The 25,386-nt window shown below is 40.6% G+C and overlaps 1 protein-coding gene across 2 annotated transcripts in view; it reads left to right on the top strand.

The window, feature by feature from the left end:
• Positions 1 to 25,386, top strand: part of LOC110154053 (dynein axonemal heavy chain 9) — a 567,616-nt gene that overhangs the window by 129,509 nt on the left and 412,721 nt on the right. For both annotated transcript variants that reach the window (XM_020917987.2, XM_055150409.1), the window contains exons 38-42: positions 3,377 to 3,587; positions 5,234 to 5,361; positions 11,421 to 11,529; positions 19,093 to 19,240; positions 23,922 to 24,096. In XM_020917987.2, coding sequence (XP_020773646.2) covers positions 3,377 to 3,587; positions 5,234 to 5,361; positions 11,421 to 11,529; positions 19,093 to 19,240; positions 23,922 to 24,096 — 771 coding nt within the window. The remainder of the gene's footprint in view (positions 1 to 3,376; positions 3,588 to 5,233; positions 5,362 to 11,420; positions 11,530 to 19,092; positions 19,241 to 23,921; positions 24,097 to 25,386) is intronic.

The following is a 25,386-nucleotide window of genomic DNA, read 5'->3' as shown; positions in this document are numbered from 1 at the left end:
TTATTGTAGGAGACAGGACTGGTTCAGGGTGTGGGTGTATTGCTCTGGTGCAGAGGGGGCGGGGTCACGTGGGCAGGTGCGCGTGCATGTGTGCCTGTGGAAGGATTTAAAAATGTGCACTTACCTGTTACCCAGTTTCGACTGAGGGTCAGGGCTGGGTAGCAGTAATTTTTGTTGACCGCCACTCCTTTTCTATACTCACCCTTTATTCTCTAACTGGTTCTATCCATCTTCTTCTCTGCGCTGGGATAGCTGTATGTCTGTTAAATAATATACAAATGCATTCTGGACCCGAGCGTATTAGTTTATATTAGCCTTTATGCGCGCATTACAAACTACGACCCTAGAACCCACTCTGATCTTCCCGAGCGGCTATAAGGTTGGTCAGTAAGCCGCTACAATTATCATTTTCATTACATCATATTTTGTTTTGTTTTCATGTGTAGAAAATGTCATAACTTTGTTTAGAAAGGCGCTGTATAAATAAAATATCACTATATGTTTCACTGTTTAACTGTGCATATGACTGAAAGGTTTTCATTCTCACTCTTCTCTGTCATTTATGTCTCTCTTTTTTAATTTTAATCTTTATGATTATTTATGTTTTGATTTGTTTTTATTGTGATTTTAATGTATTTCGGTAACACTTTATAATAACTACACATTATTTAGCCTTAATAAAGCATGAACAAAGACTTAATTAATAATGAATAAAGATTTAATTTAATGATTGATGCTTAGTAAATGCTTAATAAAACATAATTAGTCTTCACTTTAGAAAAGCTCTCAAAAAGACTTAACTAACAGATAACAGCTGCCTGAATTATCATTGCATTGCATTATTAGTAAATCATTCTCTCATAGTTCACTAATGATTAATAAATGCTCAAATGGTTAGTTCATGAGTAATTAAGTATGAAATAATTATGAGTAACTATTTACAGCACAAGCAAATTAAGTCCAAGTGCGAATTAAGGTAGTAATTAAGTAGTTACTAAGTGTGAAATCATTATTAATTAAGTCTTTGTTCATGCTTTATTAAGGCTAAATAAGGTGTAGTTATTTTAAAGTGTTACCTGTATTTCTTATTCTGTAAAGCACTTTGAATTACTTTGTGTACGAATTGTGCTCTACAAATAAACTTGCCTTACCTATATTATAACAGGAAATTCACATTGTATCGGATATCCTATGATATTTATTTAATCTAAAGAGTTCAGTGTTTCCAGTGATTTCATTCTCTTCTATAGTGGGAGCCATCTTACAAAAGATATAGGCCTGTGAAAATGAGTTCTGCCCAAATTCATCTAATTGAGTGAATAATGTTGATTGTACAGTGGGAGCATTATTCGACGGTTAAATTGTCCTATGGATCTGTGCTCCTTTTATTTGATAGCAGAATACGAAAATGAACTGTGCAGATTCATATAAATGAGATGAAATTTGACATAACTTAGGGTGACCAAACGTCCGTTTTTCCCCGGACATGTCCTTATTTGGCATCCTGTCCTGGGCGTCCGGGTTTTTTTTTTTTTATAAAGTGATGCAAATGTCCGGGTTTTCAGTACCGTTCATTGGGGGCATTAAACTGAGCGTCTCTCGTAGCGTCTGTGACTCAGAAGGAGCGAGACACAAACAGTTGGTCAGTCTGCAACATGATGAAGCACAAATGCGCATTTAACAAAGACTTGTACTTCTCTGTTTTCCGTCTCGGTCGGGACAAGTGGGAGGTCATGTGCACAGGTTGGAGGTGAGAGGACAGTGTCCCTCGTTCATCGTGGGGGTTATGTTCTAAAAATAACCTGCGATAGGTGAAATCCACAAAGTAGTCAACTTCATATTTTACAATTATTCTATCTGTGTTAAGGCTGTAAAACCCCTCAGCACAAACTTTATACACTTTTCTCAGACAGGACAGGTGCAACCCTTTTTACTTCCTTCTTAAAACTTGTTGCTGCTGTCATCCTTTTGTTATTTTCCATCTTCTTTATGTAACAAACTGAAGATTCATTTATTCCATAATGGAGCCCAACAGCGCAGAGTCCCGCACGGGTCCATTTTTGGAGACCCCCAGTACAACACTGCACCTGCGCAGTACAGGACCGCACCTGCCAGTACAGGACTGCACCTGCCAGTACAGGACTGCACCTGCCAGTACAGGACTGCACCTGCCTGTTAGCCAGGGATTATATCAAACTTTTGCGCTGCCTACGCCATGGACTGAACTAAGACTAAACCAGGACTGATTCCAGGACTGAAGAGGAGGACTAATCCACAACTGAACCACGACTAAAACAGGACTAAACTATAACTAAACCAGAAGTGAAACAGGACTCACTGTCAGGACGGGCTCAGAGGTGATGCAGGAGAAAGGACCGGCTCAGCTCCGCACCTCACGGATGTAAACGCGGCAATTCCCCTATCGCGCTTTACGGACAAACTGCTCGGTGTTCTCTCTCTTAAGTCCAAGATTAGACCTGGTTTAGACCTGGTTTGGTCCTGACCCACCTGGGTGCAAATACTACCCGCCTGTAATACACAATACACGTTCATAAACTGTAAAAAAAAAAAAAAAAAAAAAAAGCATGCAAAATTGCACAAAAAAAAAAAATCCGCCAAGGTGTCCGGGTTTTCACAAACGGAAATATGGTCACCCCAACATAACTAAGATATAAAGCCTGATCACCGTGAGCAAACAGCATCAAACCCTCTTCTCTAATCCAAAGAAATATGTTGTCAAACTGAGGAGGTGACCTTTATTGGATCTATACAACTGTAAACCGAAAAACGTAAGGTCGCTTATTTCGACTGGGTAAAGTGAATCAATCAACATCACTGTTGATTTAGGCTTCTGGGAGCTCATTTCGACAGGGCAGCCCATCACCACAGAACACCGGCCCCTCTTCGAACCCCCCTTAATGTTAGCTGTAAGACTCTGTACAATTCTGTGCATGCCAGCCATGCTTCCACGTGACGATTCTCCATAAATACAGAAACATTTGTAACAGCAACTTGACAAACCTGATGTGACGTGCTGGAGTTTCATTAGCGGGATTCACACTGACTGTTGTGACAGCGCTCTGAACGGGGAGTAACTTTGTGTGGGGAGAAAAGGGAGGGAGTGTCAAAAATGAAAGTGAAATTTTGAAAACATGTTAATATGTTGTTATTGGTGAATGCAGCATTTTCGAAACAATAAAAAGTAACACGGTGATGTCAATATGTGACATGTTAACAGTTAATACTCCATAGAAGTGTAATTACCCTCTTGAATATTTTAGGCAAAGATGTTTTTTTGAAGCCTGTCTTCTCACCAGTGCCTCGGGTTGTTGTGTTGAAGTCTGTCATGAGTTAGTGTTGTGGTGATGTGTTGTAGGTGGTTCAGCTGGAGGAGCTCTTGGCCGTCCGTCACTCGGTGTTCGTCATTGGGAACGCGGGCACAGGGAAGAGCCAGGTCCTGCGAGCTCTGCAGAGAACCTACCAGAACATGAAGCGCAGACCGGTGTGGACGGACCTCAACCCCAAAGCGGTCACCAACGATGAGCTGTTCGGCATCATCAACCCGGCCACCCGCGAGTGGAAGGATGGTGAGTACTCCAGACTACAACAGTGAGTACTCCAGACTACAACAGTGAGTACTCCAGACTACAACAGTACACTGGAGCAGGGCTGAGCATCACAGGGCCCCTCATAATTCACTGAGATACACGGTACGCAGCCGATGATACCAGGTAATCAGTATAATGCACATGACAATCTGTGATAGGTCACTGTTTTAAAAGAAACAAATACATTTTTACTGTACCATGTTATAATGTTGTTTCCTCATCACATTGTTTCATTTACCATATTTTTGGGACAATAAGTCGCTCTGAAGTATAAGTTGCACCAGCCAAAAAATGCATAATGAAGAAAAAAATAACATATATAAGTTGCAATTTTTGGGGGAAATTTATTTGATAAAATCATAGACCAGGGACTGACATTTCCTGTTGAAAGTCAAGTTGTAGTAAAAACAATAGAAGAGAGAACAACAGACTGTTAACGTCACATATGAACAGTTCTTCAGATAAACTATACAGAACAAGTTTACCAAACTCTCCATCTCACTCCAAATCACTAAATCCATTCAATTCTTCATCCTCGGTGTCACTTCTGAACAACTCGGCCTCGACCTCCGGAGGTAAACAGAATGTCGCTTCCTCTTCTGTGTCGCTGTCATCAGACTCAGCATCAGTTCCAGTTAGAATTATTCTGGCCAGGATGATTTTGGTTGTTACTGAAGTCCAGGCTTTGTCGATCCATCCAACAAATTTCTCTCTCACTCCAAACTTCCTTTCTGCTGCTTAATTACTGTTTTCAGCTGCAGATTTCAATACTTGCAGCTTGTAATCTGCAAAATATGATTGTCTTTTTGGGGGCATTTGTGTTCAGTTTCTCAGTCGTCTTTATAAGTTTGTTTAAACTGGTACATAAGTAATGGTGTGATTGACATTTTAATGATTTCTGCCCTAGAATTGTCAGTCTCTACAGAATCAAAAGTAAAAGCTATAGCCCTTTAATTGAAAATTACCACTACATGACATCACAAGGTGGGACACTGGATTCTGAGCCCCTACTCACTGTCTGCATGTGTGGAGATATAGATCCTTTTCTATCCGTTTCTATTTCACTATTTTATCCATAAATAAATTCCTAATATAGAAACCTGTGAGTGACGTCACACTGCTTAATCCACTTCTTTATACTGTCTGTGGGTGAAACAATTGTGATTATATAAAATATCCCACTAATATTTTCTACCTTTTTTATCATAATAAACCATATTTTTGCTTATTGTCTGCTCCCTACTTTAAAGTTATATCCTATGGCACATGTGGACCATAAAGTTATAATTTAGACATTTAAAATTACATTACAAAGTATTCATCTAAAACCTCTTAATAAAAGAAATCAGCTGACTTCTGTGTCAGAACACGGTGTTGCCCAATGGAAGCTGACTTCACTGAAGTAAAGACAGAGCAGTGGACGTGTACTGGAGACATGGTAAAAGATTGCCCAAATATGCACAAATCACTCCAAATACTTTGGATGAGTAAATGATGAGGGGAAACAACTGTAACATGGTTAAAAGCTCTGAAAAGTAGATTTGGCTGCTCTAATGTCTTTTGAGTTTTTCTGACAGTTGAGAAACTTGTCACTCGCGTTGTGCTCACACAGACCCTCTTTACAGGCCTGTTCTCCAGCATCATGAGGGACCTGGCCAACATCAGCCACACTGGGCCCAAGTGGATGGTTCTGGATGGAGACATAGACCCCATGTGGATCGAGTCCCTCAACACGGTCATGGACGACAACAAGGTACAACCACTCTGACCGCACTGACCACAATGACCGCACTGACCACTCTGACCACACTGACCACACTGACCACTGGCACCGAACAAACTCAGAACAATAAGAAACCAAGCTGTGGAAAGTCCAAAACGATTCAACCTGGTGACTGTGACTGTGATCATGAAAGAGACAATATCACACGTTTTTTTCTGATCTGTTCTGTTTCCTCATCACACACAGAGCTGGAGTTGTGTTTTGTTTCATTCACACATTTTTAACACACAAAGTCTGTGGATTTAGACTCCACACACCTTCACTAGAATCATTTGGATCATTTCAGCTCTGGAATGGAGCTCAGCAGTTACCACACAGCACATGGTTTTGGAACTAAATTTGTTATCAATTTTTCAACTTTATGGGAAAAAATAAGAATAAATAAATAAAAAAAAGCTACTGGTTAATTAGTGAAGAAGAATTTAATTAATTAATTAATTAACTTATTTTTTTATGTATGTATGTATTTATTTATTTTTATTATAGAAAAAGCTCTGCATAACAATATAATATACATTTATACAGAATATTTAAAACACTAATTTGCCACACGGAAATATAATCCTAACAATTCTCTAAACCAGTGTCAAACAAATTTTGGTCCGGCGGCCGTATCCAAGCTACTTTGATCCCAAAGGGGCCGGATCAGAAAACTCATGTCATATTAACCCCAAAAATAACAATAAATTCAAATATTTGTGCAGAGAAACACAAATCTATTACAGAAATCTTTTTTAATTGATAAACTCTTAAAAAAAAAAAAAATTATATTATGATGAACAACCTGAAACAAAAAAAAAATGCAATTTCAAAACAATGTTTTAACATGAACTTGTGCAAATAGGAATAAGTCAATTTTTGTTGTAAAATTCCTGCACTCGGCTCCACTTTTCTCATGTTGGACATTTTGTTGATGAGGGTGTCACGGTCAACAGTCAAAACGATCGTCCTTTAAGAGCGTTTGGAAAGAGACAAGTCTTCATTTGTGCTGCTCTGGTGGGAGGGGCCACGTACAGAGACGCTGGAGACGCTGCTGTGATAAACACCACAGAAAATTAACAAGATTTTAATAGAAAATATAGTTAAAATATTTTAGTAGAAATTCAGCCGAGAGCCAGATTAAAGGTCTTGGAGGGCCGAATCTGGCCCCCGGGCTTTATGTTTGACACCTGTGCTCTAAACTCTTGCTTTGTCTTCTGGAAGTCTAGAGCCTGTGTTCCATTGGCAATTTAAAAACAATATAATATCACAACAACTTAAATACTCTCTTCCATTTTATAAAGAAGTTTAAATGTTTAACTCTGGACAGATACATGAATTATGAGACTTAGTTTGTGTTGTAGTACTTTATTGTTTTGTTTCTGATTTGTTTGTTTCCTCTTGTTGTATTTATGAAGATGAACTGGTGTCAAGATGACGCTCTGACAAAGGAATAAAGGTTAAAGGCAGAATAAACTCAAGCTTCAGCCGACACCTTTTCAGTCTGTGTATGTTTGAATGAATCAGTCAAATATACAGCAGGTTTTGGTCCACCCAAATCATGTTCTGATGCACCAAAATGAAAATCTTAGACGCACCGGTGCACCCAAGTCAAACTGTTAGTCTGGAGCTTTGTTATTCGTCAATAAACCAACAGTGTTGGGACTTTCCAACACTGGTTTAGTCCTGCTTTTATACCTGGTTTAGTCCTGGGTTTAGTCCTGGTTTAGTTTTGGTTTAGTTTTGGTTTAGTCCTGGTTTTAGTCCTGGTTTTAATCCTGGTTTAGTCCTGGGATTAGTCCTGGTTTAGTTTTGGTTTAGTCCTGGTTTTAATCCTAGTTTATTCCTGGTTTTAGTCCTGGTTTACTCCTGGTTTTAGTCCTGGTTTTAGTCCTGGTTTAGTCCTGGTTTTAGTCCTGGTTTAGTCCTGGTTTAGTCCTGGTTTTAGTCCTGGTTTTAGTTTGGTTTAGTCCTGGTTTAGTTTTGGTTTAGTCCTGGTTTTAGTCCTGGTTTTCGTCCTGGTTTAGTTTTGGTTTAGTCCTGGTTTAGTTTTGGTTTAGTCCTGGTTTAGTTTTGGTTTAGTCCTGGTTTTAGTCTTGGTTTAGTCGTGGTTTTAGTCCTGGTTTAGTCCAAAATGTGAAAACAGGAAAATACCACCAATTATTCCATTTATTTCAACAAAGTAACTGTAATCCATTTATCACTCACTGAAACAGTAACTGTAACTGAATACAGTTACTCATAATTTGTACTCTGATTACGTAACGCCGGTACATGTAATCTGTTACTCCCCAACACTGTAAACCAGCCTTATGGATTTAAAGCAGTGCAGTGTGTACCTATGACGTCACAAAACAGGGAAATCCAACACAATTTTAAGGACTAACCAAATAAGGATTCATCAAACAAGTGTAAATAATGCAAAATACATCTCCAGGTATTATAACATGGCTAAAAGCTCAAAAACAACCAAATGTCAAATGAGCTTGTCTTTAGATTTTTATTTTTTTAAATGATCAATATATCAGATTTTCAAATGTTGCATAATGATCTTGATAACATCATCTGTAATTCAATAAACTCCTCAGCTCTCCTGTAACCACACAGAACTGTCACCCCTGTGGTCACTCACACTAACCGCTGCGTCTGACTGTGGTATTCAGCAGTAAATCAACAGTGCCTCCGCCTCAGGACTGACAGGACCGACAGGGACTGACAGGGACCGACAGGGACCGACAGGGCTGAGGATAGCGCTGGGGACTGCATCTGTGTGAAGGCCTGTCACAGAGACACATGCAGACCGTCAGTGTCAGCATCCAGAGCGCTGTCAGAGGTCGGCTTCATTTACATCATGTAGTCAAAGAGAATCCAAACAACATCGCTGTTTTTGGTCAGCGTCCTCCAGAACAGAAACGCTGTGGTACACTCGACACCGGTTATTTCCACAGACTGTCAGATGAAGCTCACGAGGCACTTATTGGAGCCAATCTGGAGGAGAGTGTTAGGAATAGGAACTGATTTACCAACAAAATAGTGAAATAAAACTACAGGGATCATGTAAAGCAGGTTAATAAGAACATTTTAAACCAAAACAACGACGCTCACTGCAGAAGTTACATAGGCTGCGTTCATAGACTGCAGCCTGAAGTGACCCAAATCCGATTTTTTGGCCCCTATGTGACCTGTATCTGATCTTTTAATGACAGTCTGAACCACACAGATCCGATTTTTTCATCCGGGTTGGGTTAAACATTGTGGACTCTTGTGTTGGTTATAACCTTAGGGACTTCTGATGCTCAATTTATTTTTTTGCTTCATCATTATTCACAAACACGGTTTTCTGTATTTTGCTTTAACAACTGACAATTTATGCTCCTCTTTACTGTTGATGGGGATCAGATGAGTCAAAAATTGTGAAAATCCTGTTTTAGTTCTGATTTAGTCCTGATTTTGTCCTGGTTTAGTCTTAGGCTGCGTTCAGACTGCAGCCTGAAGTGACCCAAATCTGATTTTTTGGCCCCTATGTTCCTGTATCTAATCTTTTAATGACAGTCTGAACCACACAGATCCGATTTTTTCAAATGTGACCCAGGACACTTGGATATGTGCTCCTGAAACCGATACATATCTGATCTTTTGACATGTGACTTCAGTCTGAACGGCCAAAACACATTCATTCGACGTACACGTTATCAACAAGCCACAAACGTCACTATTCTGCACTGAAGTAGGCGAAAATTGTTAATGAACTCCGTGTCACTGAAGTGAAGCACATCACCACTCACCACTCTTGGCTACGTCTCCACATCCACACGTTCCTTTCAACGGACGTCACTGCTGCTGTCCCACAAAACACCACGGCCAAAAACCTCGTCCTTCTCCTTCTCAGTCTCCTCCTTAAAACAAGTAAGTTGTTCATGTTCTGGCTCAGGTACGAGAGGAACTTTAAAATCTCCAGGTGCTCAATGCTGCGTCCATGTTTGGACAACACAGAGCACGCTCGCTGAGGTTGATGTCGTTGTGTCTCCAGTGCACATGTGGGACACTTTTGGGCCGTTTAATGTTCACACTGAAGATCACATACAAGTCACATTTAATTGGAAATGTTAACGACCTCGCAAAAACATCAGATTTCACAAAAAAATCGGAATTGAGCGTTAAGCCCTGCTGTCTGAGCGTAGCCATAGAGACTTTTCTTCAATGTAAAGTCTAGTTCTTTACATTCTTGATTTTACCCTAATTATGCAACTAATTATACGAGTCTTCTGGTGGGGGTGTCATTACTTTTAGTTGAGTAGACGTTGGCAGTTGCACGGCTGAAATTATCTTAATGATTCAAGTGAAGGTGTAAGGGGGTTAATAATGTAATACAGGTCTTTTTAAAAATACATTGAAAGAAAAATCAATAGGTACTGTGCGCGGGGTCACCTCTCCGGAGAGCTGACGTGTAACATGTTGACATCCTGTATATGTATATGTATATGCATATGTATATGTATATGTATATAGGGACTATCAGGTGCAAACAGAACCAATGCAACTTTTATACAGCTGCCAAAACATTTAGGATTTAGCTTAAAAGTGGGGGAGCGTTCATCGATCTATTAATGCAAGAAACGTCTGCCGATGTCTGGGTTTGTTTGTCTGTTCCGCTCATAACTCTTGAATCACTCATCCGACTGATCTCAGATTCGGAGGGTGTCATCCCAATGGTACGAGTGTGTGCATTCCAAAGTTTTATGTTGTTAGGACAAAAAATGCCAAAGACCTGGTTACAAATGTGCATTATAATGTAAGCAGTTGTAAATAGTACGCAATGTATTTTTATTTTTTATTTTTTTTACCTTTCTACCATGTTATAACATTGTTCTCTCACCAAAAACATGCCTGAAGAGGTTTTAGATGCTATCCACGCATGTTTGAGTGATTTATTGATCTCACTTTGGCCTATTCAAACCTTCTACAACAGTGGTGTAGTGGGGATTTTTTCAAATGAGGGTACTTGATTTCTGAGTCATCGTCAATGTGATAAATACAGAAAACATGATACAAAACTGTACACAGCAACTCGACAAACCTGATGTGATGTGCAGTAGTTTCTTTAGAACAGGGGTCTCCAAACTATTGCTCGGAAGCTACCAGTAGCTCGCCATCCCTTTCCAAGAAGCTCACCAAAGGATTTCCAAACACCTTCACACCTTGAAGCAGATATCATATAATGTGACCATTTTTTATTCCCTAGACCCCCCATTACCCTCCTCCACTGTAATATCCAATCCCCATTGTAAAAAAATAAATCAAAATATTATACTACTACTACTACTACTACTAATAATAATTATTATTATTACATTTAATAAAATTAATAAATAAATATAAGGAAAAGAGGGATTTTTTTTTTTTTACTTTTTTTATAATTAATTAATAATTAATTTAAATAAATTAAATAAATAATAAAAAAAATTCTAAAGTCCAACTTTTTGCACCAATAAATGGACAGTGGTTTATGTTTCATGCATGTAACTGTACCCAAAACCTCGCCCTCTTTCTTATAATCGGCTCAATTTTTTGCGGCCTCTAAAATGAGTAGCTCTCCTGCATTTTTGTTTTGTGAAGGAGCTCACCGCAGGAAAAAGGTTGGAGACCCCTGCATTAGAAGGATACACGCTGATAGTGTTGTGATAATGCTGTGAAGGGGTAGCGACTTAGTGCAGGAGCAAAGAGAGTGTCAAAAACAAAAATGAAAGTTTTAAAGCATATTATAGCATTTTCAAAGAATAAAAGGTAACATGGTGATCTGAATATGTTATGTGTTCACAGTTATACCCTGTAGAAGTAAATTACCCTCGCTTTAAGTTTTCTGGGTGAAAATGTGTTATATAAATGTATTTATATAATACAGTTACAATTATCCTCCAAGTGCCCACTTGTGTTTTGTGCGTGCTCATGTCTAGACTGTGTGAGTGGTCAGCACACAGCTCTTTCCCACAGGCTGCTGTACAAATGAGAGCTCAGCGTGTGTGATGTGTGTGATGTGTGTGTCCCGGCAGGTGCTGACACTGGCCAGTAATGAGCGCATCCCCCTCAACCCCTCCATGAGACTGCTGTTCGAGATCAGCCACCTGCGGACAGCGACGCCCGCTACCGTGTCCCGAGCAGGTAACCCTCTCTGTACACCAGCACACACGAGTACCCCACACACCACCGTGTCCCGAGCAGGTAACCCTCTCTGTACACCAGCACACACGAGTACCCCACACACCACCATGTCCCGAGCAGGTAACCCTCTGTACACCAGCACACACGAGTACGTACCCCACACACCACCGTGTCCCGAGCAGGTAACCCTCTGTACACCAGCACACACGAGTACCCCACACACCACCGTGTCCCGAGCAGGTAACCCTCTCTGTACACCAGCACACACGAGTACCCCACACACCACCATGTCCCGAGCAGGTAACCCTCTCTGTACACCAGCACACACGAGTACCCCACACACCACCGTGCCTCGAGCAGGTAACCCTCTCTGTACACCAGCACACACGAGTACCCCACACACCACCATGTCCCGAGCAGGTGACCCTCTCTGTAGACCAGCACACGCGAGTACTCCACACACCACCGTGTCCCGAGCAGGTAACCCTCTCTGTACACCAGCACACGCGAGTACCCCACACACCACCATGTCCCGAGCAGGTAACCCTCTCTGATAAACAGTATACACGAGTACCCCACACACCACCATGCCTCGAGCAGGTAACCCTCTCTGTACACCAGTGTTTCCAAAACGTTTTTGTCTGGGGACCCATATTTTAAAAGGCACAAACCAAACCAAAGTCAATACACATTATTCATAAATGACCAAATAAAGATGGATTTGACCATTACTGAACATTAATGAGGAGATTTTATTGTTGACTGAGTGATCGTGTCTCTGAACTATTGGTATTACTCAAATTTTAAACAATGAAAAGCAGTCACTGAAGCAGCAATAAAAGGATCCATAAATCGCCTATTTGGACATTAAATGTAGAACATTTCTTTTTCTTTTCAGCATTCAATTGAAGCAGCAATATTAGAACAAAATAAAATAATTACAAGATTAGAAATGATACAAAAACATGTCTTAACATTTCTAAATTTCTAATGAGATAGGTGGGCCTGTGTGTGTTTTTGTGGCGTGGTCAGTCCAGATGCAGGAGGAGATGCAGCAGCAGATCAGGTCCAGCATTCAGTCTGTTTCTGTGCTTTGTCTTCATTTTTGTGAGCACAGAAAATCCCAATTCACATATATATGTAATTATGAAAGGAATAAGCAGAGAAATAGTGTCAGAACTATATACTGCAGACCTACATGCACATCGTGACAAGGCCACCCAAAAAAATCTCTTTCGACCCACCTGAGGGTCTGTAGCAGCCGATAATGTAACCAGTCTTTGAGAAACAATGTGGTATACCACCAAACACAAGTAACCCACATTACCATGTGCAGAGCAGCTCACCGGCTATATTCTGACAACAGACACCTTGTTTCTAGAGCCCCTCTCCTCCACACACACTTCCTCTATGCCTTCACAGCTTTAACCCCCCCCCCAGCCTGGTGGGTGGGTCTGTTGTATTCAGCACCACGTGGGTGCAGGATCTGGACTGTTGCTTGCCTATGTCGTTATGTCTGTACTGTGATTTGTTTATGTGTTGATGTTTTTTTGTTTGTTTGTTTGTTTTGTGTGTGTCTGTGTGTGTGTGTGTGCTGGTCCCAGACTATGCCCCTGTAAGCAGTATGGTCTGGGGGCTGTTCTCTTTTTTTCACTCTTACCCCTATCCTCCTGTTATGCTGTATTGTTTTCTCTGCTCCCTAGGCGGCACGGTGACTGAGTGGCTAGCTCTCACACCTCATAGCGAGAAGGTTCTAGGTTTCCAGGCCTTTCTATGTGGACTTTGCATGTTTCTCCCTGTGATGGGATTTCTCTGGGTGCTCTGGTTTTCCCCATCAACCCAAAACATGCTACACAGGTCTCCAGGAAGAACAGTTGATAGCTTTTGTCATTTAAATACAATCAATCAATCTACCTGTCTTCCTGTCCAGTCCATGTCTCGTACTCACATGTCATGTATGATATGTTTAAATGCATGGATGGGCTGACAGGTCCAATTTCTATTCCTTTGTCTGTCTTGCACATGTGAAGAAATTCACAGGCATTCATTCAATCATTCATACTCAATGTTGGGAACTGGGGTGAGGACCCCATCTACGAGCAGTGTAGAGTTTCATTTTTCAAGTATTAGTTAAACCTCTAACCACACTTTAGCTTCACCAATACCCCATAAAACTCCGAACTTGTGCAGGGACTTGAAGTATATAGGTGCATAATGCAGCTTTTTCCATTTGGATTCTGATATTGATACTTTGATTTTAATTGACTTTAATAGGCATTCTGACTGTGAGCAGGGTCGCTTCTCCACAGGTCTGACTTGTAACTTGGTCTGGTTTCGTCTCCATGAAGATAGAAAAGTTTAATGCCATACTGTGAAACATTCAAAAACAAAACAATAACATCTCCACGGAGCACTCCTCTAGAAAAGTCACACAATGCACCTTCAAGTGTGTGTCAATAGCTGATATTAACTCATAACAGTGTACTTCCGTAAAACTCCTTAAATCTTTCAAATTCCTTAATTTATTGATTGAAGCAAATCTTGACACACTTATTACACAAGAGATCCAACTATGTAATGCAACTGTTATGTATCCTTTAAATAATTGAAGAGCCCTCAGGGCCTCCCCTCTGTGCTGGCTTCCCTCTCTGGTCCACCTCCAAGCTCCTCACTTCCCTGATCAAGGTTCAAGGTTCTTTATTTTGTCATTCAAACATGCGAGAGAAACACATGACAGAACAAAATGTGCTCCCTGAGGCCCAGTGATCCAGAAAGAGATAAAAAAAACAACAAAAAAAACAATAATAATAAGCAATGTTAAAAAAATAAATACATTTAAAACAACAACATTTAGCAGTTCCAATGAACAAGTAGTAAAACGTGGCAAGATAGAGAGAGAGGCAACCAAAGCAGGAAGTCAATGTGCACTGTTCACAAGTCTGACAGCCTCAGGAAAGAAGCTGAACTTCAGCCGAGAAGTTCTAGCTTTAATGCTCCTCAGTCTCCTCCCAGAAGGCAGAGGAACAAACAGATGATGATACTTTTAATGCATCACACCCAACTTTTTTAATGCATCACAAGTCAACCAGGGATGAATGTGGGTTCATGTGTGTGAATGTGTGAGTGTGTGTGCAGGCTTGTGTGTATGTGGATGTGCGTGTATGTTCCTGTACAGGCAGGTGCGTGCATGCATGTGTGTGTGTGTGAATGTATGCACATGTACATATGTATCAGTGAGGGGGAGCATTCAGACCAGGAGGTGGTTCGTTGAGGGGCTGGCTGACCTGGTCTGCGGGTGGTCGCATGCAGGGCCCTTGGAGGTGGTCCCCACATCCCGCCATGGGGGGCATGGGCATGGCTCGGCCTACTCCAGCTTGAGTGGAGATCTAAGGCAAAGCTCCAACACACACTTAACTTATTTTCAATACTCAAGTTAACTAGTAATAATCCAAATCATCCGAATAGCCTGTTTATCCCCCCGTGCACAGACACACATACACACACACATGCAGAAGCACACACACGTGCACACCCGCATATGCACACACACACAGACGCGAGCACACACACACATGCACACGCGCACACCCGCATATGCACACACTCACAGACGCGAGCACACACACATATGCACACACATGCACACACGCACACACGCATATGCACACGCACGCACGCATATGCACACACACATATGCATATGCACACACGCATTTGCACACACACAGACACACACATAAGGTCCACACTGTCACCAGCCCCTGTCACCTTTGTCGCTATTTGTGTGTAATCTTTGTAATCAGAATGTCTGTCTTGTATCTTGTATGTTGTTTGGTTCCTATTTGATGTGATGTATGTAGTTTTCAAATAAAATTAATAATAATAGAAAATAAATAAATAACCTCAGCCAGGTTTATTTGGTCGAATACGTATCGCAGCTCATCCAAGCTGCTTCTTCAGTTCTGGTCAGACACTGGTGGACACTGTCTTATATCTGCCTGAATTATTGGTTATTGTATTTCACTCCATCACAAAAAGCATCTAGATGTGTAATTTCATAGTCAAAGCTCATACCAATTGTTTAGAATATAGAGAAACCAAGTTCTGCTGATATTTTTACAACAATATTTTGGCAGACTTTCAGTATTTTCTCCAAATTGTACAGTTTAAATTTACTACTCTTTTTTTTACTACTCTTTTCTACCACAAACCTTTAAGAGAGCTGCGTAATCATGTTTTGTGCAGTTATTTTTGTGTTAAAATAAAGCTTTGTGTGAAATTTTTTGGACAGTAGATTGACCAAAACTAAATAACAGCCTGTGTTGGAGATTTAAGACCGAGAGCCAATATGCTAAAAATGAAAAAAAAAAAAAAAGATTGGCGAATCAATATACCGATCTATGTCTACTTAAGATCACTCGTTTTGTGTCTTTATTCAGACTTATATATTCTAAGATGCAGCCATTGTGATGGATATGTAAACCTCCAAGCTTTCAATTTCATATGGTCTGTTTAATTTCCAATCAAATGCACGGCCCCTAAAGATATGATCAGCCGTGAGAAATCTAGTCTGTCGTGTGTCATAAATCTTCTGCTCAGTCAATATTTTCAGATTAGCAGGGCTCAGATATGTAATATGAAACGTGCTGTGCATTGACAAACCTTCATGAGGCGTCATTTACATGCAGCCGCGCTCAGCTCTATGGATCCACCTCATGTTTATCTGTTTGCTGTTTAGCTTTGATGACTTTCACATTTTCTTCAGTTACAAAATACCTCCAACCACTCACACACACGCACGCAAGGGTTTGTCTCTGCTAAAGAAATGTATATGTGTAAATGTGTATGTATATAGATATTGTTAGTTAGTTAAAATGACCATATTAGGCTATTTTCTGATCGATGTTATAATGTTGTTTCTAGTGTTGTAGCACTCGAGACCGGTCTTGGTCTTGATATTGGCCTCGAGACCACTTTTTACAGTCTTACTCTCGTCTCAGACTCAAGAGCATTTGGTCTCGATCTTGTCTCGATCTTGATGGTGCTTGGTCTTGTTCTTGTCTCGTTCTTGTCTCGGTCTTGATGGCTCTTGGCCTCGATCTTGTCTCGGTCTTGATGGTGCTTGGTCTCGATCTTGTCTCAGTCTTAATGGCGCTTGGTTTCGATCTTGATGGCGCTTAGTCTCAATCTTGTCTCGGTCTTGATGCCGCTTGTTCTCGATCTTGTCTCAGTCTTGATGCCGCTTGGTCTCGGTTTTGTCTTGTACTTGAGGTCTTGTCTCAGATTCGAGGTGCGATCATAAGTCAGTAAATGTGCAGAGGCTGTTCAGTATCGCTGCAAAACCAGTAAGAAAATGGTCTTGGTCTCATTTCGGACTCAAGCGCCTTTGGTCTCGATCTGGCCTCGGTCTTGATGGCGCTTGGTCTTGGTCTTGTCTAGGTCTTGATGGTGCTTGGTCTCAATCTTGTCTCGGTCTTGATAGCACTTGGTCTCGGTCTTGTCTTGGACTTAAGGGCTTGTCTCAGATTTGAGGTGTTCAATATCGCTGCAAAACCAGTAAGAAAATGGTCTTGGTCTTGTCTCAGTCTTGATGGTGCTTGGTCTCGATCTTTTCTCGGTCTTGATGGCACTTGGTCTCGGTCTTATCTCGGTCTCGATGGCACTTGGTCTCGATCTTTTCTCGGTCGTGATGGCACTTGGTCTCGGTCTCGTCTCGATCTTGATAGCACTTGGTCTCAGTCTTGTCTTGTTCTTGATGCTGCTTGGTCCTGATTTTGTCTCGGTCTAGATTGCACTTGGTTTTGGTCTTGTGTTAGACTCTAGGTCTTGTCTCGGTTTCGAGGTGCGATCATATTTAAGTAAATGCGCAGAGGCTGTTCAATATCACTGCAAAACCAGTAAGAAAATGGTCTTGGTCTCATCTCGGACTTGAGTGCATTTGGTGTTGATCTTGTCTCAGTCTTGATGCCGCTTGGTCTCGATTTTGTCTCGATCTTGTTGCCGCTTGGTCTTGGTCTTATCTTGGTCTTGATGGCACTTGGTCTCAGTCTTGTCTCGGTCTTGATGGCACTTGGTCTCTATCTTTTCTCGGTCTTGATAGCACTTGGTCTCAGTCTTGTCTCAGTCTTGATGGCGCTTAGTCTTGGTCTTGCCTCAGTCTTGATGCTGCTTGGTCCTGATTTTGTCTCAGTCTAGATTGCGCTTGGTTTTGGTCTTGTCTTAGACTCTAGGTCTTGTCTTGGATTCGAGGTGCGATCATATTTAAGTAAATGTGCAGAGGCTGTTCAATATCACTGCAAAACCAGTAAGAAAATGGTCTTGGTCTCGTCTCGGACTTGAGTGCATTTGGTGTCGGTCTTGTCTCGGTCTTGATGGTGCTTGGTCTCAATTTTGTCTCGGTCGTGATGCCGCTTGGTCTCGATTTTGTCTCGGTCTTGTTGCCGCTTGGTCTCGATTTTGTCTCGGTCTTGTTGCCGCTTGGTCTCGATTTTGTCTCGGTCGTGATGCCGCTTGGTCTTGATCTTTTCTCGGTCTGGATGGTGCTTGGTCTTGATCTTTTCTTGGTCTTGATAGCACTTGGTCTCGATCTTGTTTTGGACTCGAGGTCTTGTCTCGAACTCGAGGTGCGATCATATTTCAGTATGACCGTTAAATTTGCAGAGGCTGTTCAATGTCACTGCAAAACCAGAAAAAAAGAAAATGTAACTGTAAATGTTATGAGCTTGAAAAGAAACACTTGATCCACTTTGAAGTAAAGCAAACCATGAAAAAAAGCTGATTTATAGTCCAAAAATACAGTACACATTGCACCTTTTAAACCCCATTACGTAACTTTTTTTTGCAAAAATTAAAGTATGTTTTTTTCATTCTGGATGATTCGGTTTATAGATGTTTGTTCATCCTGTTACAGACCTGAGGAAAGCTCTATACATTGCTAACTATGCACTGTATATATTTACTTTCTATTTGCTTAAAATGAAATGGCAGAAGCTTTACTTAGTACTTAGTGCTAATCTATACAAACAGATTACGAGGCACAGAGGGCCTTAGCTAACATCTTCAAACTCTAGAGACAAAGCGGTGAAATATTATCCTGCTGATGAATCAAACTGTAGAGCAGAATATAGAGCCATAACATCTGGTGCGTTCACGCTGCTCTAGTATCTCTCCACATGAGTCTGTATCCTGTATCTCATCACATTTAACTGGGTAAGTGATTCTCCCCGTGAGCCGTCATCAGCTATTCAATAAGCACTGGACACAGCTCATAAGTACACTCCATTAATCCTTGTTTATTATAGCACCTGAATAATAAGTGAGAAGAAAATAGAAACTAGGACTAAAGCTATTATGACGTAACGCTGACTGAAGTTCTAAATAAACTGGAATAACCCACTATTAGATATCAAACCTGACGTCTCACTGCAAGAATTGATCTATAGTACGTCAGACTGACTGTTGTGAGCTTTTTGTCATGTTATAATGTTGTTTCCTGCGTTTCTTGTTTGAGAATATGAGCCCTCTTACTTAACTTAAAGTTTGTTTTCATGTCCTCTCTCGCAGGTATCTTGTACATAAACCCTGCAGACCTGGGCTGGAACCCTCCTGTGGCCAGCTGGATCGAGAAGAGGGAGATCCAGTCAGAGAAGGCCAATCTGAGCATTCTGTTCGACAACTACCTCCCCCCGTGTCTGGAGGCACAGCGGACAAAGTAAGCCCCCTGCCCTCAAAACTACTACACACACTGCATTTGGAAACAGTTTGAGATAGCTCTCATGGAACGGTAAAGCAGACCTATTCTGAAAAATGGACTTTGCAGAACTTTCAAACATGTTATAGTTCTTCTTGTCTCTCTGAAGTTGTATTTGAAGTGATTCGTGCATGTTTGAGCAATCGAATCACTTATTTTCAAGACTCCATATAGCTGATCAGTCCCCTTTTTTCACCAACACTGGTACAAACCCTAAACACAATGGATTCCAGGCACTCCAAAAAAGTCGAAAAAGTCAAAAATTGCATGAGGAAAAATATAGCTAAAAAGCCTTTATTTGAATGGCCAAAGCCAACGTGTTTCGACCTTAACTGGTCTTCATCAGGGCGTAATGGCCTTAGTGAAGACCAGTTAAGGTCGAAACATGTTGGCTTTGGCCGTTCAAATAAAGGCCTTTTACCTATATTATTCCTCATGTGATTTTTTTTACTTTTTCGACTTTATTGGAGTGCCTGGAATCCACTGTGTTTAAGTTTTGATCCTTTTTCCAAGAGCACCCTCTACCTGCTCCGACTGATTGGAACATCTGAAGCAAACAGCCACATTTTTGTTCTTTCTGCATTGGTGCAAACCCACTGTAACGTCTGCACTTCCTTAGGGTCCAGCAGCGTTACGCCATTTTGGTACAAATGAAAAAAAACAAAAAAACATCTGCTACTCATTGCTAGTGTGATGTGCAGCTATCAATAGGAGGTGCTCACAGCTTCACACTGCTTTGTTGTGATGACGTTTACAGTGACTAGGCATCACGGTTTTATAACATGGCACTCAGCGGACTTGTTTCTTTTATTATCGTATTTTTCAAACTATAAGATGCGCTTAAAGTCCTTTAATTTTCTCAAACATCGACAGTGCTCCTTATAATCTGGTGCACCTTATGTATTAATTCTGGTTGTGCTTCCTGACCTGGAACAGATTTTCTGTGATAAACTAAAAAAAATCTGTCAAAAACTAAACTACGTAAACTACGAAGCCGCTCCGCTTGATGGATTGTTGGAGCATTATGGTTACCGTAGTCAGGAGCCTCGTAGAGTAAATGAGTCATGTCTCGGTCTTGATGGTGCTTGGTCTTGGTCTTGTCTTGAATACGAGGTGCGATCATATTTCAGTAAATGTGCAGAGGCTGTTTAATATTGCGGTAAAACCTGTAAGAAAATGTAACTGTTATGAAAAATTAAAGCATGCTTTTTTTCATTCTAGATGCTTAGAATTATAGATATGTCTTCATCCTGTTACAGACCTAAGGAAATCTCCATACACTGCTCAATGTGTAAATGAGTCATGTCCTTTAATCTGACAGAAGCTGAACCGCATCAGCGCACAAGAAGAGAGCTGTTTTTTCAGTGCTTATAGTTTATGCAAATTAGTCATGTGGTTTTAAGTTTTAAGTAGAACGTAAACAAATGTGCAAAGCTGCATTAAGCACATTATTACTCAATGTATATTTGAGTCATCCTCATAGGAAATTTAAAAATAAAATAAATATTCATAATCCACATTCGCCAAGACAGGGAGGCAACACCGGGAGAGTTACGCCACGATCTGCCAGTGGATTGTAGACACCTGGGCTGAGGATCAGTCTTAAGTATTAAGACAAAGCACTTTACGTCAAGGAGCCACTCTCCCATTCACACTCACGTTCATACACCAATGTACGCAGACGCTGGGGTGAGGTGGGTTAAGTGTCTTGCCTAAGGACACAAAGGCAGTAATCGTGCATGGGAGTGGAGACTTGACCTGTTTTGTGTTGAGAGCAACCTTTGGATCAGAGGACAAATAGTGTCAAAATGCACCAGTTTTGATTTATGATTAATATTTCTTGGCAAAAGTTCATCTTTCTGTCAGGAATAAAATCAAAACTAAAACTAATGTGAAGTCTTCTTTGTTTATAGATAAATGTAGATACAAATTAGAGACAGACTGCTGATATTTGCACTTTTCTGCAAATCTGTTGTCAGCCTTCAATTTCCAGCACAGACTCATATTTTGCTTTGGTCAATCTGCTGCCTAAAAAATACACACAAAGCTTTATTTTAAATGGAAATAGATAACACCTCATAAAGTGACTACACAGTTCTGTTGAAGTTTTGTGATAAAAAGGGTCTGTAGGTGACTTTGTAATACATTAAAACTGCAAAAATAATCTAAATCTACCCTAAATATCGACTCCAAAATATCAGCAGATCTTATTGGCCACCATTGCTCTGGATTCTAAACAATCGTATCAGCCTTAGCCATATAAAAAAAACAAAAAAAGCAAATAATGGTAATATGATAAATGATAATCTCTAGACAGAATGCCAGACTGTTGGTAGTTTTCAGTTTCTAGAAAGAGATTGCTGATGATGTCAAACTCCCAGATGGGGGCAAGAGCCAGACGTCCCTGTGGTTATGTTGTACTTTGTCATGAAATATACAAAAGCTGAATGCACAAATGTTGAAAACTTCTATCAGTGACTAGAGCCAAGACTTCACTGTGTTCTAACAACAGTCTGCATTTGAACAATATTCATTTTAGTATTTTTCAAACTATAAGGCACACTTAAAATCCTTTAATGTTCTCAAAAATCGATAGTGCACCTTATAATCTGGTGTGCCTTATGTATTAATTCTGGTTGTGCTTACTGACCTCGAAGTGATTTTATGTGGTACACGGCGCTCAGAAATCTGTCAAAATGTTTTAGTACGACTTTGGTAAACTATGAGGCCGCACCGCTTCATGGATTGTCGGAGCATTACAGCTGCTGTAGTCAGGAGCCTCATGGAGTAAAGGGCGAAGTGTAGTTCTGCGTCGACTCAACACACACTGCCACCATCGCCTTGTTGCTGTTGTCACAGAAAGAACACACATATTCCACTGAGTCGTGTCCTTTAGTCCGACAGAAACTGACCACATCAGAGCACAACGGGCGAGCTGTTTTTTTTTATGTAAAACGTAAACAAATGTGCACAAAGCTACATTAAACACATTATTACTCAATGTATATTTGAGTCGTCCTTGTAGGAAATAAAAAATCTAAATTTAAATGATCCACGCACATTCATATTCATAATCCACGTTCACCAAGACAGGGAGGCAACGCCGGGTGAATTACACCATGATCTGCCAGTGGATCGTGGACGCCTGGACTACGGATCAGTCTTAAGTGTTGTCCGTTTGTTCTGATTGATGCGCATTATAATCCAGTGCACCTTATGTATGAAAAGAGACGAGAGAATTCAACATTATTGATATTGTGCCTTATAATCCAGTGCATTTTATAGTTTGAAACGTACGATACACAAAATTGACTTTAAGCCATGTTAGAATGTTGTCACTTCCTCATAAACAGACCTGGAATTGTGTTTTGTTTCATTCACACATTTGAGTAACTCTTTAGTTTTTTTAAAGTTTTTTTTTCTTTTGTGAAAGTGTGTGGAGTGTAAAAACACAGTGGAGCTGCATTACCACATGACATCACAAGGTTGTTTTGTTTTGTTTTTTTTCTGTTTGAGAGAATATCTCAATGACTCTGGGCCCGGTCAAGCAGAAGTAAACAGCAAGGCCAAAAATTCAAGTTAATGCATCTGATATAAAACTGTATTGAACAGATACATATGTACTCTAGTTTATGAAACTGTTGACCTTTTTTCTGTACCATTTTTGGTTCTAAAGTTCCATACGTTTTAAACAGACCATGTATGAAACATGGAACAAAAATTATTTCCCAAATTTTAAAAGACCTGCAAATCATGTAAATAAATGGATGTATTTCATCATATCTTGTGTTATTCCATCTTTGAACTGTTGATGAAGGGACATGATTAAAAAAAAAAAAAAAGTATTTAAAATGATAAAAATTTGCTTGGAAGGACTGACATATTTTATAGACATAATTTCCTTTTGAAGTTTTCCTTTTGAAGTAATATTAAAGTATTTGGAAGAAAAAAGCTGACAAATGATGTAAAATCCTGCACCTTCTACTTGTTTGCACAGTTTTCCCTCCGTTACTTTTCCCTCCGTTACCATGACCTTTCTTAATAAAAAATCTCATTACTCAAAAAGTAAGAGGTTTTTCAACCTAATCTTGTACCATATGGTAGAAAACTATATGAAGCAAATATTCAAACCAGTTTGTTAAGGATATGTAAGTGAGAACCAAGAGTTATCACTGTTTGTATTTATTGCCCAAAAAGTGCTGCATATTTCATTCCCTCCGTTACCGACATGAGTTTTTACATTTTTTGTCAACAACTTGAAAGAATATCACAGGTTTAACTTGACCCTGTTGGAGTGTTAACTCTTTCCTACATTCTGATACTTTACTTATTTCAATAGTTCCTCTAGTTTCTGAATAAGAGACATTTGAATGTCAAAAATCTGCCCCTGTTTCCCTCCGTTACCACTTGACCTGACCCTTCTATAACCTAAATATGCAGGATTTGTGTGTTAAACATGTGTGAGTGAAACAAAACACAACTCCAGGTCTGTGTGTGATGAAGAAACTACATTTTTACATGAATCAGAAAATGCCTTAATTTGAGCCTTATATAATGTGTATATAATGTGATGTGATGTGAACTCCGGCTCTAACTCTCCAGACTGTTATAATGAGTTTGGGAGTTGCTTTGTTGTGTGCAGGTTTAAGCGGATGATCCCGGTCCCGGAGCAGAGCCAGGTGCAGATGCTGTGTTACCTGCTGGAGTGTTTACTGACCCCAGAGCACACCCCTGCGGACAGCCCCAAAGAGCTGTACGAGCTCTACTTTGTGTTTGCCGCCGTCTGGGCTTTTGGAGGGGCTCTGTTCCATGACCAGGTACGATCAGGGTCACTGCCAGCGGCGCTCTGCAGTCTCCAGCTGATCCACACTTATTTTAGGAGGGGTACTATGCAAAATCCACTTTTTGGAGCCTTCTGCCATGTTAGAATGTTTTCAGGTATGTTTTTGATGAGGTAACCAGGGGTGTAGTCGGATTTTTTTATGTGGGGGTATGTGCTTTGTGACGTCTTCGATGTGACCACCTCCCCCGCAAACAAACATAAAGACGCCAGCCCAGTAAAAATCATTAATATTTGATTTTTTTTACACAAAATGATGTGAAATCATGTTATCAACATTAATGCCATTTATAATCACCTACAGAACATAAAGCACAGACTACAACACATGAACCAGGACTAAACCAGGACTACACCAGGACTAAACTAGGACTACACCAGGACTAAACCAGGACTACACACCAGGACTAAACCAGGAATACACCAGGACTACACCAGGACTAAACCAGGACTAAACCAGGACTAAATCAGGAATACACCAGGACTACACCAGGACTAAACCAGGACTAAACCAGGACTAAACCAGGACTACACCAGGACTACACCAGGTCTAAATCAAGATTAAACCAGGACTAAACCAGGACTACACCAGGACTAAACCAGGACTACACACCAGGACTAAACCAGGAATACACCAGGACTACACCAGGACTAAACCAGGACTAAACCAGGACTAAATCAGGAATACACCAGGACTACACCAGGACTAAACCAGGACTAAACCAGGACTAAATCAGGAATACACCAGGACTACACCAGGACTAAACCAGGACTAAACCAGGACTAAACCAGGACTACACCAGGACTAAACCAGGACTACACCAGGACTACACCAGGTCTAAATCAAGATTAAACCAGGACTAAACCAGGACTACACCAGGACTAAATCAGGACTAAACCAGGACTACACCAGGACTAAATCAGGACTAAACCAGGACTACACCAGGTCTAAACCAGGACTAAATCAGGACTACACCAGGACTACACCAGGACTAAACCAGGACTAAACCAGGATTACACCAGGACTAAACCAGGACTACACCAGGTCTAAATCAAGATTAAACCAGGACTAAACCAGGACTACACCAGGACTAAATCAGGACTACACCAGGACTAAATACACCAGGACTAAACCAGGACTACACCAGGACTAAACCAGGACTACACCAGGTCTAAATCAAGATTAAACCAGGACTAAACCAGGACTCAACCAGGACTACACCAGGACTAAATCAGGTCTAAACCAGGACTAATCTTGTACTTGAGA

The sequence above is a fragment of the Boleophthalmus pectinirostris genome, unplaced genomic scaffold, assembly GCF_026225935.1.
Source record: "Boleophthalmus pectinirostris isolate CB_2022bp ecotype Guang Dong unplaced genomic scaffold, ASM2622593v1 HiC_scaffold_14, whole genome shotgun sequence".
Lineage (NCBI taxonomy): Eukaryota > Metazoa > Chordata > Actinopteri > Gobiiformes > Gobiidae > Boleophthalmus > Boleophthalmus pectinirostris.
The sequence above is the reverse complement of the archived record's forward strand: the minus strand, read 5'-3'. Positions and strand labels throughout refer to the sequence as shown.